Source organism: Canis lupus, chromosome 33 (assembly GCF_003254725.2).
Source record: "Canis lupus dingo isolate Sandy chromosome 33, ASM325472v2, whole genome shotgun sequence".
Classification (NCBI taxonomy): Eukaryota; Metazoa; Chordata; class Mammalia; order Carnivora; family Canidae; genus Canis; species Canis lupus.
In genome coordinates, this window is record NC_064275.1 from 26,733,783 (window position 1) to 26,757,948 (window position 24,166).

The 24,166-nt window shown below is 41.6% G+C and overlaps 1 protein-coding gene and 1 long non-coding RNA gene across 2 annotated transcripts in view; one reads left to right on the forward strand and one right to left on the reverse strand.

The window, feature by feature from the left end:
* Positions 1-24,166, reverse strand: part of HACD2 (3-hydroxyacyl-CoA dehydratase 2) — a 111,345-nt gene that overhangs the window by 8,349 nt on the left and 78,830 nt on the right. Inside the window, exons 5-6 of the mRNA XM_025475030.3 lie at positions 3,199-3,320; positions 1,052-1,230 (exon numbers count right to left, since the gene is read on the reverse strand). Of these exons, the coding sequence (XP_025330815.3) occupies positions 1,052-1,230; positions 3,199-3,320 (301 nt within the window). The remainder of the gene's footprint in view (positions 1-1,051; positions 1,231-3,198; positions 3,321-24,166) is intronic.
* Positions 16,079-19,451, forward strand: LOC112677162 (uncharacterized). The gene is made up of 3 exons (XR_003146853.3): positions 16,079-16,369; positions 18,605-18,807; positions 19,141-19,451. It is a non-coding gene; the product is annotated as an uncharacterized LOC112677162 (long non-coding RNA).

The window sequence follows — 24,166 nt, forward strand, 5'->3', positions numbered from 1 at the left end:
ACGCTCACATGAAATCTGGATGTAGTTTTTTTCTCACAATGCATGAAATGTGATTTTCCACAGAAGGACACAAACATGTCGCTTACGATTGTTCGGATGATTCATTCAGTTCACGCTGTGGGCTGGAGAAAAATCCAACCTTCCTATCTGAATTTAACCTGAGGTTTAGGGAAGAATATAGCATCTTATAGACCAAAATAAGATTCACAGTCACAATGGCTACAGAAATAGCTCAATGAGAAAAAACTTTAACTTCATATGTCTTCGGGTAGAACAAAATCCTTTTGGGTATGTGAAAATCAATCCCAGGATTTTAAGTGAATAGCAGAATTCGAATAAAGGACTAAACAACTCTTCCTCAGCAAACAGGACTCACTTCACAGAAGCCTCAGAAATGGCCATTTCTCCTTGTTACTGAGTACACTGATAGGCACTTTTGATTATCTGTATTTAAACCTTTAGCAGTACTATTAAAATAATTGGAAACTGTTCTGAAGAGAACATAATGTCCTGTTCGGATGATGTTAGTGCATATTTCCAAACAAGAAAATAAGAAATATAGAAAAAAAATCTATTTTTATTTTGTTATTTGTTTCTAGTTCACTATTGATACCTTAAAAATGAAGTAACTGTCTATTCTGATATAATGAAAATGCAAAAATATCTTTACAATGTTTCCCAAATACCATAATAAGCCATTCTCAAGAAACAGAAAAAGTCAAGGTAAGGTCTTTAATGGCCTTTTTTGCTTTGCACTCAGTGCGATCCCCCAATAGGTAGTTCACCTTTCCTGGTATTCACTGTTTCAAACCCACACACGGAGAAGGGCTGCATTGTGGCAGCTGTATTGAGAAGCGTTCATCTTTATTCGACTAGTACCAGAGAAAATCCCCTCTGCAGTCAGCACTCAATAAAAACCAAAGCATTCCCAATAAATTAGATTTACGTTTACTTGGATATGGTATAAAATCATCTAGAAACATTTGACTCTAGTTATTGTAGAGCCAATTTTAAAAACGTAAATAAATATATGCGTTAATTGTTTACTTACTTGGAATGTAGGAGATCATTATCAGAATTAGGAATGCATAATAGTCAAAGGAGAAATTGTATTTGTTAGGTAAACTGATGGAGTACAGGCCAGCCTGTCTGACAAAGGGCAAAGCGGCATATATGGTGAGCAGTTCTCCTGACACTCCCATTGGGTACAGCACAATGAAAAGTGTGTACCTGAAATAAAACAAAATATTCATGACTGAGACTCCAAGACAGCGTTAATAAAAAGATACCCTGCCCCCCACATCAGTACTTGTCTTTCAGGAAGCTATCGTTTCTACATTTTCCTATTTACCCACTGTTTGTTTCTTTCCTTTTAAGCCCAACATGGGGGCTTGAACTCATAACCCTGAGATCAAGAGTCGTGTGCTCTACTGACTGAAGCCAGCCAGGTGCCGCTTCTTACCCACTATTTAAATTCAGGTTTTACAAGCCAGTTTTTCAAAAGGGCCTATAGCAGGTACATCTCTGAATGTTCTAAGATAAAATAAATGTGTTTGGTCAGCCTCAAAATTTGGCCCAACTAAATAAATAAATATGGTTTATAGAAGGGTCCTGCTCTGTGGCAGAGGTGGGAGTTGGGCTGGGGGCTTTGCAAAGAGTTGGTGGGGGAGGTGCTGGAGCATGTGTATAGGGATTCCTACACATTGTAGGGATTCATCCCTACAATGAACACCAAGTCTGGTCTGTGGACTGAAAAGAACAGAACATCCAGTGTGCTGCTTATCTGCTACCATTAGTCCAATGTCTATACCTATTATTGTGAAAAATGAAACAGATGCTAATTTTAAAAACCTTCAAAAATTCCCAATAGCTTTTGGTCACTGTATAATTTTTCAATGATAATAATAATAATAAAACCCCACAACCACCATTACCAGGGGAATCCACACAGTTTTTTTTTTTTTTCACCTCAAAAAGTTCTCTAATGTTTCAAAAAGAATTCAGAGAGAAGTTCATCATATGAAACATTATGGAAATCATTCTGAGGTGTAAGTATTGCTAAAGAAACTATCAGCTCAGATTTTAAAGAAGCTCTGGCTCTTTGTGGCTCAGCGAGCATTCTGGGCTCCAAACTTCCAGGTGCACAAATTTGCTGAGAAATCGGTGACAAAGAACGGAAGCCATGTTTCTGTGTTCCTGGGCGCTGCCAACTTCAGCTCTGCTAAAGGGGATGGTGGACCGGGAAGATTCTTCCATTGGCCACGGGCAACCACACACAACCACGGACAAAAGAATCCTTCTCCACTGTGAAGATCAGGGCTTGGCCAGCCTACTCTCCCTGTAACAGGAGATGCTCCCACAATGCCTGCCCAGGTTGGCTAGCAACTGCCATCTCTTCCCATCCTTCCCCTTTCCTAATAAAACTGTGTACTGGAAAAAGAAAGTACAGAAAACTGTGTACTTGAAATGTTGGAAACAAGTGGTTTTAGGTCTCTAATTTAGTCACCAGACTCCTATATTGTCTGGGCACCACCATTTTCCTTCTATGAAAAGGAGGCACTTGAGCCCCAACGACAATTTTGATCCTTTTGCTTTGTCACTCTCACCACAGTCCTCTCCAATTCAGAAAACCGCTCATAACCATCTCATGAATTAGCTCAGATAAACAGATGCACTGTCAGCCTTTTACCCAATTCATAAGTAAGATTACTGGTAAAAATGATCAAAGCAAAATAAAATTGCTGACAAGATAAAACCACATGTAATGTTGGTTATTAATTAAAAATTAAGAATCATAGCTCTTTGGCAAAATGGAGATTAGGAGAACGGGACTTGGTCCAAAAAACATAATGGCAGGGGCTCCTCAGCAAAATTTGACATGAACAAAAAGGGATTACATCAAATCTCTATTGAATAATTTAAATAATCGATCCAATAAAAATACTTATTTAAAACTAAAGTGTTTCTATTAATCAAACTTAAGCAGTGTCCCTTATCCTGATGAAATCCACAGACCAGTCTCAATCATCAATCCCAACTCCTGTCTCATACAATTAAAAAAAAAAAAAAAAAAAAAAAAGAAGTACAGATGACATCATACAGCTTTATTTTTAGGAGACTGGAGGCAATATTTAGCAATAAAGGACAAATACAGTGATGGATCATTTCAAAAGCTCATCTTCATCCCATGTACTTTACCTGGCCCATTTGATGAGGTAAGGCAGATGGTTTAATAGGCTGAAAGTATAAAAGGAGTAACGGATAATTTCTGTGATGGTCCAGGCAATAACAAACAGGAGGACACTGTCTTCACTCTGTACCTGAAGGAAATGAAAAACAAAAGCAAAAGCAAACACATAAAACATTTTAACGAAGAAGCACTCTCCGTGCGCAGTGCCAGCCCCCCGCGCCCTTGCAGAGCTTGGGGGCGGGGGTGGCAGTAAGCAAGTGGCCACAGCACAGGCTAGCTGGCCACATACAGGAACACGTGCCGACGACAACTGTGTAGAGCTAAGTGATTAGGGACAAGGGAGAAGAACTCAGCTTGCTGAGGAGTAAGGGAGGCAGGAACAGGAATTACACAGATGAGTGAGTTTTGTGTGTGGGTCTCCTGTGGAGAATGTGGACTGATGTTGGTGGGAGCCAAGACTAGTTAGATAAGAAGACAGAAGGTGGAAAGCTTGGGGGTTTTGTCCATTGATAAGAATTTTAATTTGATTTGCATGACAACTAAGAATTTGAACATTTCACAGAAGGGGAAGGTGGTGACTGAAACACAGCTGAAGATGAGGCTAATTCCCTGGGTAGGACGAATTCAAGTGAGGGAAGAAGAGCCAGAGACCGCCTGAAAGGCAGGGCCCATGTATGCCCTCCCACTCTTGACTTCTTCCCCCAGATGAAGCTTGGTTTAACTTAAAAATTAAAAATGCAGGACGCCCAGGTGGCTCAGTGGTTGAGTGTCTGCCTTTGGCTCAGGACCTAATCCCGGATTCCCAGGATCGAGTCCCACATCGGGCTCCCTGCATGGAGCCTGCCTCTCCTCCCTCTGCCTGTGTCTCTGCCTCTTTTTCTGTGTCTCTCATGAATAAATAAATAAAATCTTTATTAAAAAAAGTTAGAAATGCTTCCATGCTGACCACAGGAGGGGCAGAAAGCCAGAAGAGCTCTGGAATTTCCAAATTCCTCGGAATTGCTTTTACGCTGCAAACGCAAGGAACTTTAAGCCAGCCAGCCCTCTAGGTGATTGTTAGGGGCCGATGCCTTGGACTGCAAATCTCACATGGACACGTACTTCTGCCACCCTGGCATTTGCTTGGTGCCTCCGCCAGCCCCCTAGCCAGCTTTACGATGGTTCTGGTAGGCTTGAAGGCCAGTAACTAGAAACTACCTCGCACTCAATCCACTCACGTTTTCTTGGATCCGAAACAGGTAGAGAGTTGGGTGTTGCTAAGAAATTCCACTGAGTGAACATAGCAGATTTTGACAAGATGGATCTTCTCCGTCTCATTCCTAACACCTAATACAAGAAAGGTGCAGCATTCTAACCTTAACTTTTCTTCTTTGCATTTGCAATGTGAACAGTTTTTAGCACTTATATTCTTCCTCAGAAAGTGTACATGGAGCGATCCACCTACACAATAAAGTAACTAGTCATTTACATATCTATTAACTAAATTGCTCTGACAAAGAATTTCATAAATGCATAGTTACTAATCCCTAAAAATAATAAGAATTTTACATTGTCAAGAGCAAGAGTACTTTTTGTTTTCCTGGTGCTCTTAGCCAAAGTGAAACCTAAACACCTCTGAAGCTTTCATGTTTTATTTTTCAGTCTGTCCCTAAATCCTTGCTTTAAAACCCATCTATACTAAAACATAATTTCAGAGCACATTTTGCTTTTTGATGTATTTTGTAATCCTCTTCATCTGAAGGAGGTATATTTTACAGCTATGAGATGAAGCCTTGCTTAAAGACCTCTGGGTTGCAATAGGAAGTTCTTCCAATATTTTGCATTCTAATCATCTTGAAAGCAGGGAATGTGTTTTATTCATCTTCTGAGTCCCAAAAGCACTTTGTGCTTTTCACAAGTAGAAGCTCAATAAATGTTTGTGGAGCAAACAAATTCAATTCTCATCAGGTCACTCCAAGACTAAGTTCCTGCTTTTGATACCTGATATTAGTTTCTGTGCAGTCTTAAGTAGCCTTCAGAAAGACACGTAAGAAACAAACACCCCCCCAAACCTTACACTTTGATCCAGCGTAATCTGACTCATTCCTCACTCCCCACCCCCAAGTTAGACTTGAACCAAAAGAACTCTAATAAGCTCAGACTCTGGCTGAATTTGTAAAAGCAGCTGCTCCCAGAGCCCAGCTGTGAAGACCATGTTATAATTTTAAAAAGACAGGGACTCCTGGGTGGCTCAATGGTTGAATGTTTGCCTTTGGCTCAGGGCATGATCCCGGGGTCCTGGGATTGTGTCCCCCATCAGACTCCCCAAGGAGAGCCTGCTTCTCCCTCTGCTATGTCTCTGCCTCTCTGTGTCTTTCATGAATAAGTAAATAAAATCTTAAAAAAATTTTTTTAAAAAGACAGAATAGGGGAAATGGCCATTTCACAGAAATGATATCTTTAGATCAATAGGAAATACAACAGTATTATTAAGAAAGGACTTGGGAAGGGGCGCCTGGGTGGTTCAGTCAGTTAAGCGCCAACTTTTGATTTCAGCTCAGGTTATTTTTTTTTAAGTATTTATTTATTTACTCATGAGAGAGACATACACACACAGAGAGAGAAAGGCGGAGACACAGGCAGAGGGAGGAGCAGGCTCCATGCAGGGAGCCCGACGTGGGCCTCGATCCTGGGTCTCCAGGATCATACCCTGGGCTGAAGGTGGCGCTAAACCGCTGAGCCATCCGGGCTGCCCCTCAGCTCAGGTCTTGATGTTAGGGTCATGAGTTCAAGTCCCATACTGGGTTCCACACTGGGTGTGGAGCCTACTTAAATAAACAACAACAAAAACAAGGGACTTGGGTAAAGCTGGAGATCAAGCTTATTTGATTCGCAATTGTCCAATGACACAAAATAGCGGCAGAATGTAATGAGTTGAAGCTAGTAAGATCAATGTTCTCAAATGGATATGTGTACACCCGTCTTCATAAGAGTATTATTCACAATAGCCTGAAGGTGGAATCAGCCCAAATGCCCATCAGCAGTTCAATCCATAAACATAATGTGGTCTATACATGCAATGACATTAGTCTTAAAAAGTAAGGGAGTTCGGACACATGCTACAATCTGGGCGAACCTTGAACGCAGTTTGCTAAGTGAAATTAGCCAGTCACAAAAGGACAATGATCTCACACATATAGTACCCAGAACAGTCAGATTTAGGGAGACACACAGTAGAAGCAGAGGGTTGCAGGGGCTGGGGAGGGGGTCAGGAAATAGGGAATAAACGTTTAATGGGGGGTAGAGTTTTGGTTTGGGAAGATGAAAAATGTTCTGGAGACAGATGGTGCTGATGATTATACAACCATGGCAATGTACTTAACTGCACATGAACATACACTTAAAAATGGTTAAAATGGTAAATTTTGTTACCACAACAAAAAAACCCAGTAAGATAAGATTTAACCAGGTTAACTATAAAGTTACCGCCACCATAACAAAAAACCAGAAACAAAAGTTACCACAACAAAAAACCCTGGTAAGATTAAGATTTACCAAGGTTAACTGTGAAGTTATACATGATTCAGCTACAACAAAATGACTCCGTTATAGGATGAGGAAGACCTAGCTTATGAATCTAAGAGATGAGGAGTTTTTGATGAACCACAAGCTTCATATGTGCCAACAGGGTGCAGGTGGTTGTTCAAATGACCGACCAAACAACCACGCAAGCAAGCAACCAGTATCTGTCCACATCGATAGTCTCATCCCAATGATTCCATTCCACATAGATGAGATCCCACCCAGGGATCAGAGTAGGTTGTAAGAACCCTTGAACTAGCAAAGCTTACTTTGGAAAAGGAGAGGGTTAACTACTTTAAAATATGCAAATGACATAAGACTAATGGCAGACTTAATAGGAGTAAAATACAGTTCAAAATAAGAACTGTACAAACCAGATGACTAATAAAACAGGCCCTGCGTGAGGCTGTGTGCTCCCAGACCCAGGACACAGCCAAACTGAGGCTGCTCAGGACAAAGTCCTGTGAAGGGTGGAAGGCTGACTGGACAGGGCCGCTGAGGGCCTCCAGCTGCTGTTCTTTAGAGAAGGATGTGCACATAACCTGTACGTGGGAAAGGCATGAAACTCTGGCTAACACTAACTTCCTTGCATAAATGGAAATTTTTTTAGTTGGAAAAAAAAATGAGCAGAGACTTTAAATAGTACTTCTTAAAAATAATGTTTCTTTGTCAAAGAAGGTGAGAGAAGAGAGAGTAACTTAAAGACCTCCCTTCGTAATTGATTGCTGAGGGCATACCGTGGGGACAGCTCCCTGGCTTTATATTCCCTGTGAGGTCTTCAGGGTTCCAGGGCTGCTCCTCTCAGTTGGTTTTCTTCAGCCACTGACACAGGTCTGCACACAAGACAGGTGTGGAATCTGTGCCCTTTAGCTTGAGTGATATACCTTCTATTTTCTTTATTTTTATTTTTGAAAGCAGGAGTTGAGAACATTTTTCTAGCAAGTGGGGAGCCTCCTTTCTATCAAGGGTCAGTGACTCAGAGAAAAAGGATCAACAAGGCTTTAAAAAAAAATCAAACAGCCAGTTTAGCTTTGGAGGGGTTAAGGTCTAGGATTATAAGTTCAACCCAGGGGCACCTGGGTGGCTCAGTCAGTTAAGCAAGCGTCTGCCTTCAGCTCAGGTCATGATCTCAGGGTCCTGGGGTCAGGCCTTTGCATCAGGTTCCCTGCTCAGTGGAGAATCTGCTCCCCTCTCTCCCCCTGCTCTTCCACCCCCCATGCATGAGTGCTCTTTCTCTCTCTCTCAAAAGGATAAATAAGATCTTAAAAAAAAAAAAGTTCAATCCAGTTACTTTTTAAATCAGGAACAAGAAGCACATTATTAATTATCAAGAATAAGAGGCTTAATATGCCCGCACAAAGATGTACTGGCAAAGGGACACATAACATTACCCAGAACGACTAAAAAGTAAAAACCACCCAAATCTCCAGCAACTGGTAAGTGGATAAACAAAATGTGACATAATCCATACAATGGAATACTATTTGGCCACACAAAGGAAAGAAATACTGATACATGCTACAACACAGACGAACTTCAAAAACTCAATCTGCAAATGATCTCTGCAAATGATCTTTTTATACAAAACTTGCAGAAAAGGCAAATCTAGAGACAGCAGATTATTGGTTGCCAGGGGCTGGGTGTGGGAACGGGAATGAGCTTTTAAAGGGCATGAGGGGAACGCCTGGGTGGCTCAGTGATTTAGCGCCTGCCTTTGGCTCAGGCCGTGATCCTGGAGTCCCAGGATCGAGTCCCACATCGGGCTTCCCACATGGAGCCTGCTTCTCCCTCTGCCTGGGTCTCTGCCTCTCTCTCTGTGTGTCTCTCATGAATAAATAAATATAGAAAAAAAAAGGGCATGAGGATCACAGTGAGGTGACAGAAATGCTCTAAAACTGGATTATGGTGACCGTTACACAACTAGGAAAATTTACTAAAGAGCACCTAAAATGGAGAGTTTGATAGTATGTAAATTACACCTCCATAAAGTTGTTTTTCTAAAAAGAATATTTTAAAAATTTTTTAAAAAGTAATCTCTGCCCAATGTGGGGCTTGAACTCATGACCTGCAGATCAAGAGTCACACCCTCTACCAATGGAGTAAGCCAGGCACCCCAATGTTTATGTTATTGCCTTTTTTTTTTTTTTAAAGATTTTACTTATTTATTCATGAGAGACACAGAGAGAGAGAGAGGGGCAGAGACACAGGCAGAGGGAGAAGCAGGCTCCATGCAGGGAGCCCGACGTGGGACTCGATCCCGGGTCTCCAGGATCACGCCCTGGGCCAAAGGAGGTGCTCAACCGCTGAGCCACCTGGGCTGCCCGATTGTTATTGCCTTTTAAGAGAAAAGGAGGCATTTGGGGCAAAAGGGGGGCAGAGATAAAGGATTATTATCAAGGTTTACAAAAGAAAGGAGGGAGACAAGGGGTTGGTTGCCGAAAATGTCTCGAAGCCATGCTTCAAAGCTGCATCTTCACGATCAGGACACAGATGAGGGAGTGGGCGCAGGGCCCGCCAGGAACCCTTCCTCTGCCAGGTGCCTGAGCCACGTACCGGACCCCCCGCGCTGCAGAAGGCAGGTTTCCGGCCCGGCTCTACGAGGGAGGAGGCGCTGGGTGTGGGCGGCTTGTGTAATTTAGCCAAGGGAGTTTACACAGAAATTCAAGCTGGAGAAACAAATGGGCGCAAGAGAAAAACCTTTACACACAAATAGCATCATATGTTTGACTTTAAAAGGCTCAGGGAGTATCAGTACATGAAAAGCTGTCATTTTTATTACATTCAAAGAAAAGCAGATGGTGCCACATAAGAAAATCACTATTGTAGAACCCCCATCCTCCTTAGCATTTCGGAACCCACTGCTTACCACTCGGGTTCTTTCAAAGAAATCCCCTGCTCGTGCTTTATGGGAACTGTTCTTTCCTCTTCTTAATATCCCCTTCATTTGTGAAGAGAGGAGATTTTGGTAAAATCTAAGAGGCGAGGAGTAGAGTCTGTTTTTGGCAGAGCTCTGAGGAGTATGTTTCTCTTAAGTCTGCTCGGGCTGCCGTAATAAAATACCACAGACTGTGGGCTTAAACAACAGAAATGTGTTTTCTCACAATTCTGGAGGTTGCAAGTCCAAGGTCAAGGTGCCAGCATGTGTGGCGTCTGGTGAGGGGTCTCTTCCTGGTTTGCAGCTGGTGCTTTAACACCGTGTTCTCACGGGGCAGGGACCAGAGGGAAGAGCTCTCGGGGGTCTCTCCTTCCACGGGCACCAATCTCCTCAGGAGAACCCCACCCTCGTGGCCTCATCTAAACCTAAGGGCCTCCCACAGGCCCCGTCTCCAAGTATGTAACACCAGGGGTTAGGGCTTCAACACACATATTTGGGGGGAGCACAATTCAACCCACAGCAATGTTCCCAACAGGGTGTTGGCAAACTTTTTCTGTAAAAGACTAAGTAACAAATATTTTAGGCTTTGCTGCCACATGTAGTTTTTGTCATTTATCTTTGCTGTTTTTTACACACTTTAAAAACAAAAACTGGGAGCCTGGGTGGCTCAGTCGGTTAAGTGTCTGCCTTCAGCTCAGGTCATGCTCTCAGGGTCCTGGGATCAAGCCCTGCACCAGGGTCCCTGCTCAGTGGGGAGTCTGCTTCTCCCTCTCCCCCTGCATGTGCTCTCTCGCTCAGTTAAATAAATAAATAAATAAATACATACATACATACAATCTTTTAAAAAACCAAACATAAGAACCATTACAAATTATAGGCTAGATTTGGCCCACAGGCCAACCCCTGTTCTTAGGTTCATTTGGCTGCCCCCTTCTCAATTTTCCCTTCCTCTGACCTGTTTACCTCCATAAATGTCATTCTTCAGTGTTCCTTTGACAGAGTGTGTGTGTCAGGGGAGGGGTTCAATGTATCTACACCCAATGGACACTATGAAAAAAGGAAGTACACAGAAGCATGTCCTTCATGTTATGCCATCTTAAATCTCCGTAATCTCTTTTTTTGTCTGTGGCAAAATACACAAAATTTTTACCACTTTATTTATTTATTTTTTTTTAAGATTTTATCTATTTGAGACAGAGACAGTGAGGGAGCACGCACAAAAGCCATGAGGAAGGACAGCGAGAGAACCAGACTCCCTGTTAAGCAGACTCTGGGATCATGACTTGAGCCAAAGGGAGATGCTTAACTGACTGAACCACTCAGGTGCCTCTACTTTAACCATTTTAAAGTATAAATTCAGTGGTATTAAGTATATTCATCATGTTGTGCAACCATCACCACTATCCATCTCAAGAACTTTTCATCATCTCAAACAAACTGTGTACCTGTAAGTAATAATCCCATTTCCCTCTCTCTCTAGTCTCTGGTAACCACTAGTCTACTTTAAAACCACTAGTCTTTAAAAGTTTGCTTATTCTAGGTACCTCATATTATGTGTCCTTCTGTGTCTGCCTTATTAATATAATACCTTTAAAGTTCATTCATGTTGCAGTGTGTACCAGAATTAATTTTATTCATTCATTCATTTATTTATCTGAGAGGAAGAGAGAGAGTGAGTGATCATGGGGGAGGGAGAGGCTGAGGGAGAGGGGGAATTGTAAACAGGCACCATGCCTAACACAGGGCCCAACAGAAGGCTCCACCTCACAACCCTGAGATCGTGATCATATCAAAATCAAGATTTGGTGTTTAATCAACTGAGCCACCCAGGCGCCCCATAGAATCTTTCCTTGTAAAGGCTGAATAAATATTCCACTTTCTGTACATTATATTTTACTTATTCATTTAGTTGCTGATGGACATTTGGGTTATTTCCACTTTTTGGTTAGTGTGAATAATGTTGCTATGAACAGGGGTGTACATCTGAGTACCTTGTTTTTTGTTCTTTTGGATATGTATCTACGAGTGGAATAGCTGGGTCATATGGTGATTCTATATTTAGCTTTTTGAGAAACTGTTAAACTTTCCACAGTGGCTGCACCATTTAGCACCCCCACCAACAGTACACAAAGGTTCCAATTCTTCCCATCTTCATCAGCACTGGTCATTTTTTTCCCTTTTTGACTGTGGTCATCCTAGTGAGTATGAAGTGGCATCTCACTGTGGCTTTGAAACACAGTCCCTAATGATTATAGATGTTGAGTTTTTTTTCAAGTGCGTATTAGGTCACTTGCATATCTTCTCTTGAGTAATGTCTAGTCAAGTCCTTTGATCATTTTTGATTGTTCTTTTTCAATAATTCCTTTTTAATAATTTGGTGACAATAGCAGTAAAAATAATTATCCTCAATAGTTACTGAAGTCTTACTATATACCAAGCATGTTTTTACATATATTACCTGATTAAATCCCTACTTTACAGATGAGGCAAGTGAGGCTTACAGAAATTGAACTCAGGTCTGTGCTCCCAAACTCTGAACTGTTCACATACACAACACACCCCTATTGTTATGGGAAGAATGCCTGTCTTATGAAACCAAGCAAACTTCACAGGAACCCATATAAAGGAGCGGGAGAACAGATAAGGTAAATGTGACAGTCTTCTAGTATCAAGAAAGCTATTAAGTTCTCCAAACAATGTGGCCCGCCTCTGAAGAAGAGACATTGGAGGGACTGAGTGGAACAGACTCACTGAAAAGGACTGAGTAAAGTATGACACATTCTAGGTCACTGCCATCCAGGGATACCTTGAGTATATCCAAAATGAACTTACCCGTTAATCAACTGACTTGAGATAGAAACCAACCTAAGAACTTGGAACAAACCCTAATGTGTTCCCTACAGTTAGTGTGAATCTTCTTCCCTGAGCCTTGCTTTGTTAATAATCTTCACTGCTTTTATGTTTTAGCCTTGTTTTACTTCCTGGGGTTAGCTTATTCCCAAGACCCCTAAAATCTATCTCAAAAGTTTATTTCTCTTTTCTATCTCTGCTCTGTAGGAATAAAAATATAAGCTATAATTTGAATTCAAAATGAAAACAAACTCATAAAAACAAAGATAAAAAAGAAAATGAGAACAAAGAAAGAATGGAATACCTCTGGTTTTCCAGAGAAGTGATCATCCCAATCATTTCAAATTTGTCTCTGGGTAGGCATTAAGATTCACCTAAGTGTCTCTTTCCCTTCCTCTCATGGAGGAGTCAGCATGGGGGCTGAAAGCTCAAGGTGGTAAAGGGTAGGGAGCCATGTGGACATGAAGACCAGTGGGCCTGGAGGCCAAGGGAATGGACAGAAGAGGGAAGGTTGGGGAGCTACAGACAGGTGTGACCCAGAGGCTAGGCAACCAAGGATAGGGAGGTGGAGGAGAGACAAGAGTGATGGGCAGAAGCGATGGCCAGTGTGGATGGGGGATGGGAAATCAGTTATATGGAATGAGTAAACTAAGCAAAGAAATCAATATGCTAAAAAAAAAAAGGGCTTCTTACTGTTGGAGAGGTATTTACAAACATGGAAGGAAGATGCCAGAAACAACACTAAGGTGTTGGATTATAACTGGAGGAGTCTGTATGAACTCATAATTAAACATACATATGCACACCCACACAGAGCTATATAAATACTTTTAGATGTATGTGTGTATGAGTATATATGTATGCATAGTACATGCATGTGTGTGTGTGTGTGCGTGTGTGTGCGCGCGTGCACGTGTATCTCCTAGCTTTCTCCACTGAGAGGACCTAGAAGCAGTAACACCCCAGTAGCATGAAATGAAGCACCTCAGCTACCCAGATCTTCGTTCCTAAATACCATCTCCCACTGAAAGGAACCAGAGCTCCCTGGCAAAAAAGGCTGATTCCACGGCTGGGGCTGGGGAAGTTCAAGATGTCTGGAAATCTCTTTTGTCAGAAAGTAAAGGGATGTTCAATGAATGAGGGATGAGGGAGACATATCAAAAGGACAAGAAGAAAGAGTTCCCACTGGCCAAATCACAGATAATTTTAGCATCAAAGTAAATAACAGGTTATAATCCATGGAATTGCATAGGAACTCATGAGTCCAAACTGATATAAATGAAATAAAGAAATGAATAAATAAATGGGAGAAAAGGAAAGTTATTCCTAACAGCAGGAAGCCACCTAATATATGTAAAAGAGGAAACAGAAATAGAAGAGCATCATCTGGTAACCACAACAGAGGTGGCTGACATAGGTGGGAGTCATTCCCACAAAATACTAATCAATAAAAAGGGAAAAGATGGTAGGGCGCCTGGGTGGCTCAGATGGTTAAACGTCTGCCTTCGGCTCAGGTCATGAGCTCTGGTCCTCAGTTTGAGCCCTGTGTCAGGCTCCCAGCTCAGGGGGGAGTTTGCTTCTCCTTCTCCCCTTGCCTCTCCCCCTGTTCATGTGCACGTACTCTGTCTCAAATGAATAAATAACCCCCCCCCCTTTTTTTAAAGGGGAAGGTGGTGACTTGGAAGGTGGGAAAATTTTGCAGACACCGACAGGAGCAGGTGATTTGGGTCAACATTACTGGGATACGATGGGTAGTTGTGGCACTGCCACTTCACGTGATGCCCTAAGAAGAGCACAGCACCATTTCTGTAGTATTCTTGCCAAGAATACATGACTTGAACTGGTTATGGGGGAACACTGGATGGATGTGGATTGGGGGTCACCCTATAGAAATTAAGGCCTGTACTCTTTAAAAAGTGTCAAGGACATGAGAGACAGAGCAAGACTAAGAAGCCCTCTGAGGCTGATGTGTGTTAAGAGACCTGACAACTAAATGTAACACGTATGTGGCAGGAATACCATAGCAACATGTCTCTCCTTTCCCTGAGTATTCTAGTGATTAGCACAATAACTGGAGCACAGAAATACTTAGTAAATGTCTGCCATTCTAGAATGGGGAAAAAAAAAAGTGGGCAGCTAGTGAAATCTGAATGGGGCCTGTAGAGGAGGCAGCAGTGTTGTGTCAGTATTTGGAAGGTAATAGAAGCCATCACCTCCACCGCAGGTGATGGAGGAGAATGTCTATAACATGAACTTAAGTTTTTAGGGGTGACAAGACAGCAAACAGCCTGCTTTCAAGGTGCAGAAAAGGACGAGAATGGGTATATAAATACAGAAGAGAAGGTAATGGAATAAATGCAGTAAAAATGCCAAGAGGTGGAGAATCTGAGTTTTTGTACTTTTCTGGGGGCATAATCAGGAGCAAATACAACTAACATTTAGTTTCTAGATATATTGTTTCTGATATGAAGCCTCTGAATCTGCTCGAAGAGGCAGGCTATATGACCACAAAAAGATATAAGAAGATTTATGACAAAACATATAAGTAAGGGGTAGCCCGGGTGGCTCAGTGGTTTAGCACCACCTTCAGCCCAGGGAGTGATCCTGGAGACCTGGGATCTAGTCCCACGTCAGGCTCCATGCAGGGAGCCTGCTTCTCCCTCTGCCTGTGTCTCTGCCTCTCTCTGTCTCTCATAAATAAATAAATAAATAAATAAAATCTTAAAAAAAAAAACATATAAAGAAGAGCACAGAGAGGGTAACTTGTGAAGGAATAATATATTTAATGCTGCTTCTCAATTTATACTGTCTTAGATGGTAAATACCTTGAAAGCAGGTCTAGAAACTTGCTTTGAGGAGGGGTTAGCTTTAATTAAAAGGCAAAAAAAAATTTTTTTTTTAAGATTTATTTGAGAAAGAGCTAGAGAGCATGAGAGTGGGATGGGGGTGGGACAGAGGGTGAGGGCAAGAGAGACTCTCAAGCAGACCCTGCACTGAGCACAGAGCCCGATGTGAAGCTGGATCTCACAACCCTGAGATCATGACCTGAGCTGAAATTAAGAGTTGGACGTTTACCCGATAGAGTCACCCAAGAGCTGCCAAAATCTAATTTTTTTTTATTTAAAGATTTTATTTATTTATTCACGAGAGACACACAGAGAGAGGCAGAGACACAGGCAGAGGGAGAAGCAGGCTCCATGCAGGGAGCCCGACGTGGGATTTGATCCTGGGACCCCAGGATCATGCCCTGGGCCAAAGACAGGCGCTCAATCGCTGAGCCATCCAGGCGTCCCCAAAATCTAATTTTTAATAAATGCTTTAGATTAGGATAATAATAATGATTAAGATAATGATAACTCCCATTTGCAGGGCTAATTATTCCTTAAGTATGATCAAAGTAATTATGTATAAATTTTCGCCAGCTAACTGTGAGACTATTTTAATAAGTATAAAAAAACATTCATTTCTATGTGAAAAGTCAATTATATCTGTTTTGGACCTGAGGACACAGAAAAGAATTCAAAACAGCTGCATAGAACTTTGTCACTAAAATTTTGTGACATGATTAGATGACATCATAGAGAATACACAGCTAACAGTTATTGTATATTTCCTAAATACCACACCCCATTCTAAGCACTATGTATGTATTCCCTGGGTCCCCAAGACTATTCCGTGAACAGACACAACCCGGCGGGGAAGACTGGAACAAGTGACCACAGGTGCCGGGAGCGCCCTGTCCTTCCTCTGCCTTAGCCGTTATCCTACCCTATGGCACTGCTGTCTGCTCAGTTCTGCTCCTGGGCTATGGGGGAAGCACTGTGAGGACGGCACCTATAGGTTTCCTTCTCTCATGTATCCTAGTGCTTCGTGCAATGGCTGGAGCGTAGAAGGTACTGAATAAATATTTGTTGAGTGAATGAGAATGAACAAATGGTGACCCGTCTGCAGTCCAAGCCCGCATATTCTCTGACTTGGTTGGAACAGCCTTGGGTGAGGAGGGCAGCTCCCCAGTGAGAATGAGGCCGGGGGTCAGGGCTGGTGCCTGCTTGGTGACGTCAGCTGAGGGCTTGGGCTGGAGAATAGGACAATTGTGACGACAATCCTGGTCCTTTCCATAACTTTAGTAAAGTTTTTAAACAAAAATATAACTCATTTAGTTATCTACTTAAAAGGGAATTTCATCCTTGATAACAAAAGAACTAAAATGTAATAAATATTGACATGTGGTGATTTTAAAAAAAGTTTGAATCAGTATTAGTCTTATTCAAATGACAATTCATGTGTAAAGTGTCCTTTATGATTAAGCATTTATTAAAAATCCTTGATAGGGTATATATATAGTAAATAAACCAGAAAATACTATACCCTTTTCCAGGGAAAATGTGTTACATTATAAAGAAATATTAATATTTTTTCTCATTTAAAGGAGAGAAAAATGTGCATCCACATAGATTTTTTTCAACCTAAAATGACAAAGGAAACTGGTTAAAAAAATTCTTTCCATGACAACACAATAACTAAGGACTATTAGGACTATTTTTTGATGTAGATGATGGCCTAGTCAAATGTTTTTGGGCCTACTAAAACAACTCTTGGTTATGAAATCAACTTTTCTGAACATGCAACGAAAAAAATGTATAAACATGCAGTCAACACGAAGCAACACTCAATCAATGCTGTACTCATGACAAAGTCAGACATGCAGATTCGAATGCTAAAATGTCCCCAATTAGCCCAACTTTAATGCTGCCATGTAGTCAGCCTATTTCCTAGAAAACATGACAGGATGGTGGTAACTTCCTTAACCAGCCTCTTCTCTAATCAGTACCGCTCTAGCTAGAATCAGGGACCTTCAGACTTCTGGGCTGCACGTCCTGAGACAACTTACTTACCTTCACTGAGCCTCTGTTCCCTCATAAGGAAAAGGAGAATATATGCCTTTGCAAGGTTGTTGTAGGATCAGAAAAACATACAGGTACTTAGTAAAGTGCTAGCAATTTAATAAATAACAGTTGTTATTATTCCATGAAAAGAAAAATTCAATTCAACAAATAATTATTAAGTTCCTACTACCTTTGCTAGCTATGCTGTGACTCAGTGATGGCCACCTCTGTGGCTTAATTACCAAGACAATGTTTTGATGTTGTTTTGCATTCCGTTGTTTGCTCCAGTGTTGCTAAAGAGATGCCACCCCTCCCTCAACTTGAAGGTTCAAATGCCTCTACCAACTCTGGGATGTCTATGGACCTCCTGCTGCTAAGGTTTTCCAGGATTCTTCCAGAGTTGTTTGATTCTTTCACCTCCAAAGAGCCTATCATTTCATGCAACTATTTTCTTCATCCCAACCCAAGCGTGGAGGTCTCATCAGAAATGGGATCACAGGCAGTCCCAACCTGGATTCTATAGGTCTAATCTAGTCTAGAACCACAGCAGTAGGTTACTTACTGCAATCCCACAGGGAGACCTGGAGCATACTTGCCCCTCACTGTCTGCCCCCAAACCTTCAAATGCAGTGTGCCTACTCAACACTTCAGAGGGAAGAGGACTGATTATTGTCAGAAACCTAAATGTCAAACGAACACAAAATTGGCCATACGTATCGTGAAATGGCATAGTTCTTTTGGTTCTATAACAGTTTAATAATGGCAAAATCTTTAATAAGACAGAAAATAAAAATAAAGGCTATAAATACCATCTCCTGGAGTAGAAATATTGCAGTGGTGGTCCACAGTCCTGGACCACAGATGTTCTGTTTGGGCTTGTATGGTGCTTTAAAGATATTTGAGCCAATTTTTATAGCTGGGAGATTACACATAAAAAAAAAATCTAGATTTCTACCTTTTCTTTGAAAAAATTCGTACTGCATAACACTTGGCAATCACTAGCTGAGATGAGCACTTCTGCTCTTGTGAGAGGTACATCCTCCAGCTGCTGGGTTTTTCCTGGACTTTCCCTTCAAACCCACCTGTGGGATAGACATCTGCTACCAGCTCACAGCTTCTGCACAGGTCCTAAAGTGCTACACAAATGTAACATTTTGAAAGGCTTGAAGTTTTAAAAACTATACAATATTACTTAAAAAACTGGTTAGCTTGATTAGCTTTTACAACATAATTTTCTTTTAGGCAATGACCTCAATAAAAGATTCTTTAAACCTGATCTAACAGTCCAGCACCAAATGCAGAACGCAAACGAGACGTACAATTTTCAAGTTTTTGGTTATTCTGGTCATTTTTCGACAGAACAAAATAAGGAAAAGGGGAGAAGATGCCAAGTCTCCTCTTGTTAAAAACAAATGTTTATGGTGGCAATCTGAAGAAAACAAAAGGTAAGTCTGTAATGCATCAAGCCTGATAATTAGTTCTCCCCCACCCCACTTCTAAAATGCAAAGCATACTCTCAGCATGCACCCACACGTATCTGCACATGTACATCAAGTCACATCTTACAAATTCCCGAAGTGCACCAGGATTTCACTTCAGACTTGAAAAGGGTCCTCTTTCTGGAAAATGCAGACGACTTAGTAATATGCTTGATCTTAGTTGTGATGCATCACAGCTTGTAATGAGAGGTGCCTGACTTCTTGATAGGACTAAGTGTGAAACATTATTGAACCCTCTTCCCTGAAGAAACTAAAATGCATTGTGTATATATTTCATAGGAGCAGGGAGTTGCCCGTCATTGTTGGACTCCCAATGAGACCAGTTATCTGCTGCATTCACTGTGCAGGCCAGTTGTCAGAAGGCTGAATGTCCTGGTATTCTTGTCAATAAATATATCTTTAATTAAATTATCTCATACTCCATATTCATGCTTAAAAATAAAGTTATGCTGGAAAAGCTACAGTATATAAAAGGCTGATTTGGCAAAGGAGAAGGTAATTTAAGATATAGTTCCTCCTCCCACGTATTAAAAGTTTTCAAATGAATATTAATCAATGCTTTAGAAATGCCACTCATTGTACTGTGGAACACACCTTTTTAAAAGCAATTTATAGGTAATAATTTTTAACTTTCCTTGACTTTGCTGACATATTTTAGCAATGCTCACGATGCATGTCAATCATCTCACTTTTATAGTGTGAAATGAGAATCTTTGAGCTCACTGGGATAATAATGTTGACTGTACTTCTATGACACCTTTTACCTCAAATAGGATAGAAAAGGGTTATGAAATGGTTTTCAAAAAGGGCAAACCTGGGACATGCTATCATGGTGAGTCCACTGCAGAGGCTAAGTTGCAGGCTCTGAAAGGTGGGGCCCGCATGGCCTTCTGACTCACCAGCTAATCACCTGCTCTCTCTGCAACAGAGAATATCATCCACACTGTTTCCTCAATCTGCAGGTAGGATTTTTATAACAATTTAATCTCAAGTGTTAAAAAACAACAACCCAAAAAACCCTTGATCTAAAGAACACAGCATACCAAGTATACCATATAAACTTCTTTCCACTATTTGTTTTTTAAAAAATCACACAGTCAGGGGTGCCTGGCTGGCTTGGTCAGTAGAGCAGGAGACTCTTGATTTCAGGATCATGAGTTTAAGCCCCACATATAAAATTAAATTAAAATTAAAAAAAAACATACACACACAGTCATGTACATACGAGATCAAGTATATGAAAATCCAATTGATTGAAATCAAGAGAATGGCAAAATTCTCAGCTGCACCAATGTGGCAACCTCCCATCACATGTAGCTATTGTAAATTACATTACATTAAATTAAAATTCAGTTTCTCAGTCACACTAACCTATTTCAAGGGTTCAGTGTGTTTACATATAGCTAGTAGCTATGGTATTCAACAACACAGGTGGTATTCAACAACATTTCTACCACTGCAGATAGTTCTACCAAACAGTGCTGGGGAAGAGAAAATACCTAAAAGACAAATTTTGGTAACCAAAAAAGTTCCCCTTTTAGGCTTGGAATAAAAAATCTACATAAGCACCTTACTGCATTTCATTTTCAAACCATGGATAAGAACTGTTTTGAATGCCAGAATTTACTTCCTGGTAACTGTCCACTGACAATACAGCTCAGCAGCACAGTTCTGTGACGTAGTTTTGCTTCCCCATGTGCTTCTTTAATTCAAACTGATGCCATGTAACAAAGCTGAAACCATGTAAGCTCCAGCCCATAAATAAATCTCGTGGTCTTATTTGGGAAATTATTTCACAACCAAGGTATCCATTTTTTCCTTCCTTCATTCTCATTCCTTCTCCATGACGGTTTTCTAATGTCAGGAGTCAAGCATCTTTGTTAATCTCAGGACTGCAAGGAACCAGATTTGGCTCTAACCAGGCTTCCTACTATTTGCAAGCAGCAGCAATACATAGATTAAGATACTACCCAATAGTACAGAACTGTCTAATGCTTGAAGATGATGCATTCCAACAATAAATTTGTCAGAAATTTCATTACCAAAAATAGGAGCAAATGTAGGCCACCACACTGATGCATCCAGAACACCAATTTTAAGGGGAAAGGGGACTTTAGCATAATATATAAAAAGACTAACTGAACTATACAATGCACTAGAAAACCTAAGATCTGGAAGCTCTGGGGCAGAGGAAAAGGAAGTCACCAGTGCTCAAGTCTGAAAGGACTGGGCGCCTCCAGGATGGTCTGCAACGAGGTAGGCTAGGGCAGGTCTGGCCGCTGCTCCTCCTCCCCTGAGTGAGATCCTCCCCTCAAATGAAAATAACCATGCAGCCTTCTGGGGCATTTGCCTAATGTAACTGTTCCCTCTCATGCCAGAAGTGACAACTAGGAATGGTGGATGTCAGTGTTAGCCCTTGGGGTGAGAGAGCAGAAGAAAAGGTCCTGAGAAGCTTCAAGTGTAGGGGTGTCTGTGGGGCAGGGTCACCACGGGGAAGAGAGCCTGGAGGAGAAAAAGATTAACATGAAAGACAAATGAAACCAATTTCCTGATTTTGTTGCACTTGGAACCTATTCAATGATAAGCTGACAAAGGGGGCTGTGTTCCGCAGGAAGTGTTGGTAACACTGGCTTGGCTGATTTAAGAGGTTTGACTGTTTCTTGTCTTAACACAACTGACTTAACTATCAAAGGATGGTACCGTCAGAGTATAGTATGTTCTGAACAAATGAGTTCCAGTGGAATTTTGCAAGGGTTACAACAGCACTACGACAACGGGAGAAAGAAGCAACATGGACGGCAGAACTGAACTTACAAAATCTAAATATTTTCCAGTATCTTGAAATAAAAATCTTTATACATAGCTCAAGAAAATGTTGGAAAGAGACAGACAGAAAAACACTGAGAGAAAAACTGGCAGTCTGATTTTGCCAAAATCATCTGTGCTAAATATAGGCAGCAGCAGAATGAACCACCTAGCCAGGAGGAAGTACCACCGTCTTCGAATGCCCGTTACTGACAGCTGTGGAAGTGGCCACACAGGATGGCTGTCTCTGTCTAGGACCTGTCTCAAGTTTCACAGTGTCTGATTAACAATCAAGTAATGAGGCTTTCTACCTTGAGGAGAGGTGCTAATTTTAAAAGTGAAGGTGATGCAAATCCACCTACAGAAATATTTAAAATAGAAAGTAAGGGAATAGATGGAATTGGATGGGGACTCTGAGACATTCAGCATTCAAGGGGGTACAAGATACTAAACACATCCCAATGGTCCTTGCTAAGATGAAATGTCACTCTGGTAAGGGTGCCGTGCTGGAAGACAGAGCGGCATGGCTTCTGGTCCAAGTAGAGAGCCTGAGGAGGGACACTGCCCCAGACACAGCACTGAGCTCCTCATCTGATTCATGAGGTTAAGAAGGCGCCCTTCCTGCCTCATGGAAACACCATGCTCACAGATAGCCATTAGGGACGACAACAAGCATGTGCCGCTATAGGACACACTAACGGAAGCAGCAGCCTCGAGAGGTAACAAAGAGCACGCGCACGCTATGAACCCAGCAGAGAAGAAAAACCTGTAATGTGACCAAAATAGGATGAGGAGTGTGGGAGTTAGGGTGTCACTTTACTTCGTATTTTAGTTTCTGTAAGAGTGAAAAAGAAGAGGAGAAGAGGAAGAAAAAGAAAACTGTTCATCTATGAACGAAGGAGCATTCCTTCTGTGGTGAAACCACTTTACAAAGGCTTTCAGAAGTTGCTCAGCAAGAGCTGCAGGCTAGAGGACTTGGTTTCTGAATACCGCTGTCCTGTTTCCACAAACCCGTCTCATTTCACTTTCACAAAAACTCCATGACATCAGCAGGACAGATACTCACATTACAAGGAGAAAAACAAGGCCCAGAATGGTGAAGCCTTTTGTCTGCAGCTGCAGGATAAGTGTCAAAATCAAGACTCATCAACTCCTCACACACACTAAGCCTCCAAGTTCTATTATTCTGAGTTCTAATTATGTAGAGAATAATAAAACTGTCCAAGGAAGGCGACATTTCTTGATCAATCCCAGGAGGCGAAGTGTCTGCGTGATATTTCCTCAGGTGGGAATGGCCTCCTCAACAATCTGCCTGCTGGCTGAGGCCAAGCAACATGAAGCGCATGGCCAGGATCAAGCCCATCCCAGAACCCACTCCAAAGTGAAGCAGCAGGATACCATATTCTCTCTTTTAAGAACAAATGAAAGACAGTTTTGCTTCTTTAATGCTCTGCCTTCCCATCTTCTACTGCCTTCAAGGTGGGCCTCTCAGGCTTTCTCTGACACGCACGTGAGTCTCAGCTCAGCAGACTGTATTTTGGAAAAAGGTCCAGAAACTCCACAGTGCCTTTACTTAGCAGTATAAGGGAGCCCTAGGGCTTTCCTTCTTCAAGACTGAAACCATGGCTCTTGGACTTGAAAAGAATGCTGAGAACTGGTTAGGCTTCAAGTAACTGAGGTAGAAATATGAAGTGAAAAGAGAAGGTCAATTAAAATTACAGCACAACATATGGTATCTTAGGGTATCTGTCCAACCTTAGAATTCATAGAATTACCTCAGGAACTTAATAACAATGATATTCTCTGGCTCTATTCCCAGAGATTCTATATCAAGTGTGTGGTGGGACTTGGAACGTGCATTTTTTCCTAAGTTTTCTGGGTATTTCTGTTCCAAATAGTCCATAAACCCCAATAGAAAAACAGTCTTGGAACTTTCAAGGAGAAAGCTTAGTTAACTGGAGGGATTCATCACAGAGCCACTGGAGCACTAAACAACCGAGGAGCAAGTGGGGAAAGGGCTGCAGACGAGCGCCCAGAGCTCATGTGCGCATTTCACACACAGACAGGTGATTGACCTGACTGAGAAGGCCACCTCAGCATGCACGTGGCATGATGGAACTGCTTTAGAGGCGTGAGTTCCTGGGTCCGAGATGGGGGTTTTCCACTCCATACGGGATAGACAAAGCATGGTCAGCACACAAAAATGAAGTTGTGTTTACACCACAATTTAAATGGTGAGAAGGAAACTCTGATACAGTGGGAAGACTTTGGAATCAGAAGTCCATTTCCAGCTCTCTCATACGGTGGATTTGTGAAGTCACTTTGCTTCTTTAGCTTCTGACCTCTAATTGGAGGCTACAAGAGTGGCTATCAAGAGTGAATGAGCACAATATACCTTAATAAAGCCTTCTATAAGCTATAACATATCCAATAAAAATCAATAAAATGATAAAACTGGAGGTTACTTTCTTAAACACTAATTGCAAGCTTTTTGTGAGAA